The 7515-nt window shown below is 33.5% G+C and overlaps 1 protein-coding gene across 1 annotated transcript; it reads left to right on the top strand.

The window, feature by feature from the left end:
- Positions 1-668: 668 nt before the first annotated feature.
- On the top strand, positions 669-6027 carry LOC132559114 (zinc finger protein 18-like). Its single transcript, XM_060223727.1, has 2 exons — positions 669-723; positions 2582-6027. The coding sequence occupies exon 2, from the start codon at positions 2616-2618 to the stop codon at positions 4005-4007; it is 1392 nt and encodes a 463-aa protein (XP_060079710.1). The 5' UTR covers positions 669-723; positions 2582-2615; the 3' UTR covers positions 4008-6027.
- The last annotated feature ends 1488 nt before the right edge of the window (positions 6028-7515 follow it).

Here is a 7515-nt window from a genome sequence, read left to right as displayed (position 1 = left end):
ACGTTAAGTTTAATTATAAATTGACGTCACACACTCACAAATTGCATTGTGACGTAACAATGGAGACCATAGATAAAACGCGGAATTACGTGAAAACTGAGAATATTCGAAGTCCGCGCTATCGTTAATTGATTTCTTTTGGACTCTCTTGATAATATCAACTGGAGACTCTGTAGCCACTATTCTAGTTTGATGGGATTTGGTGAACAGTAAGATGTAGGTTCATACCAGGTTATGATGAATTTTGTGGTACAAGGGAAGCAACTCTTACTCTTTGAGGAATACAGAAAAGTATATAATGTTTCCATCTTAGGCCTATTGAAAACAATACATGCAAAAGTTGAAGCAAAGTAAAGGCTTAAAGTAACCACTTACTAAGATGTATACTGTAGTGACGGCTGTTAAACTGATAATTTTAAAATGTTCTATTGTAAATTTAACATTACAAGCCAATTCAATTGTTGATTTGATAAATTTTTCGTAATATATTAAAATTTTGTGTTTCCCAAAAAAAGATGCCCATGAAAGAGGGGCGTACAATCATACATTTGATACTCTCTAGTTTTATTATATTTTGTGTGTGAAAGGCTTCTCAAAAAAACTTTTTTTCAGCCAATGAGCACTCCGCAAAATCAAAGCGTCGCATTTTCACTCCACTGACTTCCGGTATGAAACAAAAGCAGGTGATCGTGCAAAATCTACAAATATCTCTACATTTTCTCGGTAAGGAATTCGTTTACAATGTTCAACCGGTTCAGATGGAAAATTGAATTCATGTTCTTCATGGTATTTCAAGCAAAACGGTCAATATTTACCATGGAAGAATCACCCCCCGGCTGATAAGCGGGGGGAGGTAGTTTATTCTTGTAGTGAACGTGAACGTGTCACACGAAAGGGACATGACATGCATAGTCTTGTGTCATGACAAAATTGTCAATGAACGCATTTATATAAAGATAATTATTCATACCTTGTTTTATAGTTATAGACTATGTCCTTGTGCTGACGCCAAACTTTATGTTACTCTCATTGAAAATATTTGTTTTTGGGAGCATTGGCAAGCAAAATAAAAAAAAAAATGGAGATGAGCTTTCGCGTGGAATGAAAAAGACAAACTTGATATTTAACACATAGCTCATGAAAGTTACATTTTCGTTTTTAGACAATTTCCCATATAATTATTCGGACGATGTGATAAATATGAATGATGAACTCGGGGGCAAAGTTCACCCTAAATTACTGATTTTGGAAATAGTGACACGTCTACTAATAGAAAAAAAATGGGGCGAGGGGGGCTAATATTTAAAAAAAAAATAAATAAAACTAGGTCATTGGGTTGAAACTTCTTTCATTCTTACTGTGGGGGAAACTGCAGTGTCCAGGGGAAACACATGTGTGCAGTATTTTTGTTGAACTTTTTCTAGTGAATCTGGAGGATAATTTCCAAGATTTTGATGAGTCCATTTTCAAAGAAGTCCCAAAATTCACTGACATGGTTTGGCAATTGACCCCATCGTGCCTTTGTAGAAATTGAGAGTACAGATTGCTTTACTACCCTAGGCTAGTGGTAGAGTGTCTGTATAGAGACCAAATGGTCGCTAGTCCAAACCTCAGCGGTGGCAGGATATTTTTCATTACCTCTTCCTATTACACCCTTTAACATCCAATGGGAAATTTTGGTCTAGTTACCAAGTTTAGATAGGACTTTTGTCGCCTGACATCTGTGTACATTTGTAAACTGTATAGGTACATATATACTTTTCTTGCTGTTTCCTAAAAAGTGAATTCCTCTCTGGGCATTGTTACACCTGAGATGATTTTTAAAATTAGAATCTCAACGAAATGAAGTAAAATGAAAAGAAATGGACTTTTCTTTGCTAAAAATAATGCACATAATCCATTTTTATTATGAAATAGTCTCTTCCAAAGAGGGACAATTATTATAAGATGCAAATTAGATTGTCCTTGACCCATAAACATCTACTGATTAGTTGATACATTAATATTTGTCAATTTGATGCCATCTATAGAATCTAGGGCACGCTTTGTAATGCACACTTGGAGAAGTGATGATAGTTTTTTATGTTGACTGGATTCACTGCCTTAGTACAACTTTTATCCGTTCTGCATTTTGTATACTTTTGTTCCATATTGTTCAATCCATGCCTTTGTAAATCCTGTGCTATATACCAGTACAGAGAATGGAAATAACAGGAATCAAATTTGGTTTTACCCTTTTGGTTAAAACCTACTATCTGGAATAGGTTTTCAGCATTATGATTTCAAATTGTTAATATATGTGTTTGGTAAATTTATTTGTATTTTTCTTAACCAGTTTCCTATGTTTTTATTTCAACTTGAATGTTTGAAGAGATATTTTGTAGGTCATCATAATTTTTCAACCACATAGTTAAGATTAAAAATTTGCAGTTCTGCAAAAAAGTTCCATCAAGTCAGCTGTCCAGGGCTGATCAGGATGCAGTTTTTTTTGTCTTTTTTTGTGTTCTTTTTTAATCACTTTCAATTGCAACATAACACTATAAAGTGAATAAGGTTTTGAAATATCTTCTATTTTTTTCAGATTGACTTGGAGATAATCAAATGGAGTTATAAACATGTATCAACAGGCTGTTGGTGCTTTAACTAGTGAAACAAGCATTCTACAAGATGGACATGACACAACAGCAACAACTGCTGTGCCAACATTGTTCCATGAAGCGGTGACAAAGATCACAGACACGGCTAATATCCTGACTCCAATGCAACACCTTCCTAAAACTATTACAATGCAACTCAGCACCTCCACTGCAACTACTATCCCCAGAGATTTAAAATTACCACATCAACTCCTTGTAACTCCCCACGGTCTAGTTAACCAAAGTGATAGTCCATCTTCTTCTCCAGAGAAACTCTCTGTCAAGGTGGAGCCTTCTGTTCAGATGGACTTGATGGATACATTTCCGTACAATGACGATGGAGATAAAGCTCTGATGAAAATTGTTGGTGACAACAGTAAAAGTCCTAATGATAAAAGGGGAGACAATTCAGCTGGTATCAGCTCTCAAAACAATGTGTCCAATGATTTTGATGCAGATATTAATACAATTGTAATAACTAATGATGAAACGGGGGAACTTAAGATGACATTTTCTGATAATGCTGTTGGACAGTATGAAGAAATTGGGGAGAAACCAGAACCAAGGGAGTCAGACATTGGTGATTCTGGTTTAGGAGATGTTGATTTAAATTCTTTTACAGCATTGAATGAAACAGGAGATAAGGTCAGTGGTGTAACACCAATTAGGAAAAGTGACCGTTCTATTAAAATTAATTCAGTATTTGGTGATGAGGATGGAAGAAAGATTCCTGGTTTTGGAAGAGCTCTTGTTGCACATATGATGAAAGAATCAGATGCTAATGGACAGACAGTGAAAAATGGAGGCAGAAAACCTAAAGTGAAGAGAAGCAGAAAGCAAATGGATCCTAAGAAAACCAAGCTCAATGTGGATGATATTTATGAGAGTGAAGATGGTGATGGAATGGACAGTGATAGTGATTTATCAAAAGATCTTCTTAAGGTTCGTATGTTGAAGTGTGACTTGTGTGGCAAGCATTTTCTTGACAAACAAAAGTTGCAGACACACAGAAAAACCCACAACAAAAACAAAAAAAATGAATCATCTTTCTCTGCAACATCAAGTCAAAGCAATGGATCCAGAAAAGTCTATCCCTGTGAGGTATGTGGATACACATTTCGTCGCCGAGAACATTGGCGACGACATAGACTTACTCATCTTGATGCCACACCATACAAGTGTCCTATTTGTGACCGTGGTTTTAAACGAGCAGAGCATGTCAGACGCCACCAGACGGTCCACACACGTATAAAAGCATTTGATTGTAATTCTTGTGACAAAAAGTTCACCAGGTCTGAACATCTAAAGAAACACATGTTGCTTCATCTTGGGAAAACACCATTTGCAAGAAAAAAGAAAGCTGATCATTGAAGAAGTCTATGTTCTGTGTTAACAGTAATTTTATTTGTACTCAACACCTGTGCTATGATGTCTAGGATCTTGTGTCATCATTGTACATTAAGCGACTGTGCCACTTATCTCACACAACACACTAGATTTGAGTGCTGGTGTATACAAATTAATTGTAACATAATAAGTTGTCAGAGGAAACAATGATTTCTGAAAATATTATCAAAAAAGAAATTTCAGAACTCTGTCTAAAGTTTTCTCATCACTGAAATTGTTTGGGGTTTTTTTTGTAGCTGTACAGTGATGTTATTGGTGATTAAAAATTTATCTGAGCCTATATTATTAACACCATAAGTCACAAGGATAAATATCCTGTTGTATGGCTATCAACATCTATGCTGTACTGAATATAAGCATAGTGTGTTTTTAACTTCAAGGTTGTTTTCAGATTTACAGTTGAATAAAGTTTTAGCATTAAAAAAATGGGGGCGGGTCTCCGGTGATGTTGACTTCAGAGACATCAAGTGGATGTATTAAGAGTTTATTCAGGATCATGACATGCCAAAGGAGAAGTTTATGGACAGTATGTTATAGTTATAATGCTAATAAAATTATTTATGTAACTAGTTGATAATTTATTTAGAAACATGATCCAAATTATTTTATTTTTTAGTTTACATAACTACGTACCTCATAGAAATTTAACATTTGTTAGTGAACATTTATAAATATTAGTGCACTTGACATTTTTTGACATGCTTTTCAGTCTGAAAAGTCCCATCAATGATCATCGCCTCAAACTTACGAGGACATGGAGGGAGGCTGTTCTCCAGTTTTGTCTTCTCACATGTTTGCAATTTTGCAAGTCCTGAAGTAATGGAACCAATTTTGAATGTTGATAGATCTTCATCAGTTTTCTAATTCAGGTTTCCCTTAGCATGGTCCTTATAATTATAGGTGTACTTTGTTACTATTTAAACTTGAGACTGAATATAAAGAAAAAAGGGAATTATATATACAATGTAATACTAAAATATTTGAGAGTAAATTGTGTATTAGAGAAGAATTTCTCGTACTCTGCTCTGATGGTCTCATGGGGTTGTTTTATTTTTTGTACATTTTCAAATTTTGAAACTGGTTATTACAATAAAATGCCCACAATATATTAAGTAGTCTGGCACACAGGCCTATTTTTGCAGAATATCAGATGGGTAAATTATAAGAAAGATAATTCAGAAGTAATTCAATGCAGTCCTAGAATTTTGCTTACTTTAATAATCAAAGGAAAATTATGTACTATGTATCGTACAAATGAACATGATTGGCAAAATATTTTTGTTATCGGAAAATGTGCTTCTATTACCTATAAATTTTAAAGGGCCTGATTTGATGCTTTTGGTCACATATCATGCAGTCTTACATTTATCACTCATTTTCCCAGGTTCCTGTATTATTCCACAATCATGAATTTGAGGGTACATTTTAAATAGAGTGACACCCAACTTTTCCGACATCCAATGTTATGAGACTTGACCTGTATATCAAGTTATACAGAATGTTGGCTAACTAATGAGCTAAACTGAAATGTTCTAAATGGAAAAATGATTTTGAAGGAAACATTGATCGTAAAATATATTTTGTATTATGAAGATCCCAGACAGTTTAGTGAGGAGTATTCTTATTATTCTGTAGTCAAGCTTATTTCAGCAGTCCTCATTATAAGCATACAGTTGGGTTGGTATTCTGAAATCAATCTTACACTCCCTTCTGAAGACCAGTCCCCATAAGTTCATTTAAATTCCAAGTGAAAAATACTTTTGTTCTGTATTTCCATTGTTTATAACAGATGTGTTATTGTTTACAGTATGATATTATAAACATTTGTTGATAAAATCTTCCTGCTACGATGACATTGAAATGTTAGCTTTCTTCCAAATTGTTACATTTCACCATATACACACAATGGTATTACCATAATGTTATGATTTACCATATAAATCTGTTGAAATCATTCAAGGAAATAAACTTGTGACACAACAAAGTCTTGTTTAACTTTTGATTTCAAAGAGAAAGGTGCAATTACTGCCCGACCACCAATAACATCAACTTTAGTTAAATATTTTTGGCTTTTTAGGTTGAGGTAGTTGATATTTGCAAAAACAGAATAGTTGATGAAAATGCTGCTGATGGCTAAAAGGTTCGTAAGTCAGTTGCTTTCTGGCAAAAGTGAAAAGTGGGGAAATGAAATACTTGATGTTTATATACCGTACCACAGGCCTTGTGTTAGGGGGGGTGGGGGTGGGTATCTGGTATAAATCTATGAAGATTTTCTTTTTGTTAGCAGATTTAGAAAGAAAATGGATATTTTTTAACCAAAGACAAATGAAAAGTTAACATTATGTGTCCTCATTCAAGAGGGCTTTCACTTGACATGTTTACTTTCATCCTCGTACACACTCCTTTCATTCCTAGTTAGAGTTATCTCCCTTGGGGCCATAAAAACTCAATCTCCAAGTCTGATATAAACATAAAATTTACAAAAACAAACACTTCGCCATGTCATTGTCCAGTGGTTGGGGAAGCCCTACCAAACCGGACACTGTCAAAACAAGAGACGTTTTTAGTGTTGTTAACATATCAATTAAATAAATGCTTGCATTATCAACATTTTTTTTCATGGTAGAATATTTAACTTTTCTTTATATAAATATTACAATTCTATATTTACCAACATATTTCATGTGTGTAAGAGATTGAGAAGTTTCTCCATCAATAGTATTCATTCATTCATTCATTGATTCATTGATTGACTGATTGATTGATTCATTCATTTTCTTCCATTCCTTCATTCATCATTAATTCATTCATTTATTCAGTTGTTTTTTTGACTGATTTGAAAACTGAAAATAAATTTAGTGATATTACAATTAATGCATAAAACAGTAGTTAGCAAATTAACGGCTGACACAGATATCAAGAAAAATGTCTGTAAACAGAACTCTTCCTACTAAGTTGACAATTTAAAAGGAAGTAAGTTGTGACATGTAAATATCTTTATCCTTCAGAGAAATTGATTTTGTATAATTTTTTACATTATCAAGTAATAATTCTTTAAATATTATATATGCAGACTCTGTATTTATGTTTTTGTGTTGATATTTCAAAATGTTTCTTATCTTCCATATTGTGTATTTCATACAAGTAGTTATTGTCATAATAATGTGTTTGTGTTTATCTTAAAAATTACAACGAAGAAATTTATCTTCAGTCCTAATGACATCTAGAAGTTCATTTTTCCATGGAAAGTTGTCTGACATTCTGTATTCAATTTTCAAAATGAACTGCTGTACATAATCGCAGTGGTAAAATAAGTGTTCAATGGATTCAATATTCCTACAGAAATGACATTTCCCATCAGATCTGTTAATGACTTGCAATTTTACTTCTGTATAGATTATTCTATGTAAGAAGTTCCATTCAAAGTTTTTTCAACTTTTGGCATATTGGTATAAATTTAGATTTTTCCCAA

The sequence above is a fragment of the Ylistrum balloti genome, unplaced genomic scaffold (genome assembly GCF_031769215.1).
Source record: "Ylistrum balloti isolate Yb309-2 unplaced genomic scaffold, AGI_CSIRO_Ybal_v1 Utg369662, whole genome shotgun sequence".
In the NCBI taxonomy this organism is placed as follows: domain Eukaryota; kingdom Metazoa; phylum Mollusca; class Bivalvia; order Pectinida; family Pectinidae; genus Ylistrum; species Ylistrum balloti.
Note: the sequence above shows the minus strand (reverse complement) of the source record. Positions and strands in the feature narration are given on the sequence as shown.

What these genes read in the sequence shown, in the direction of transcription:
- LOC132559114 (XM_060223727.1), top strand. Translation starts at nt 2,616, where the DNA reads ATGTATCAACAGGCTGTTGGTGCTTTAACTAGTGAAACAAGCATTCTA.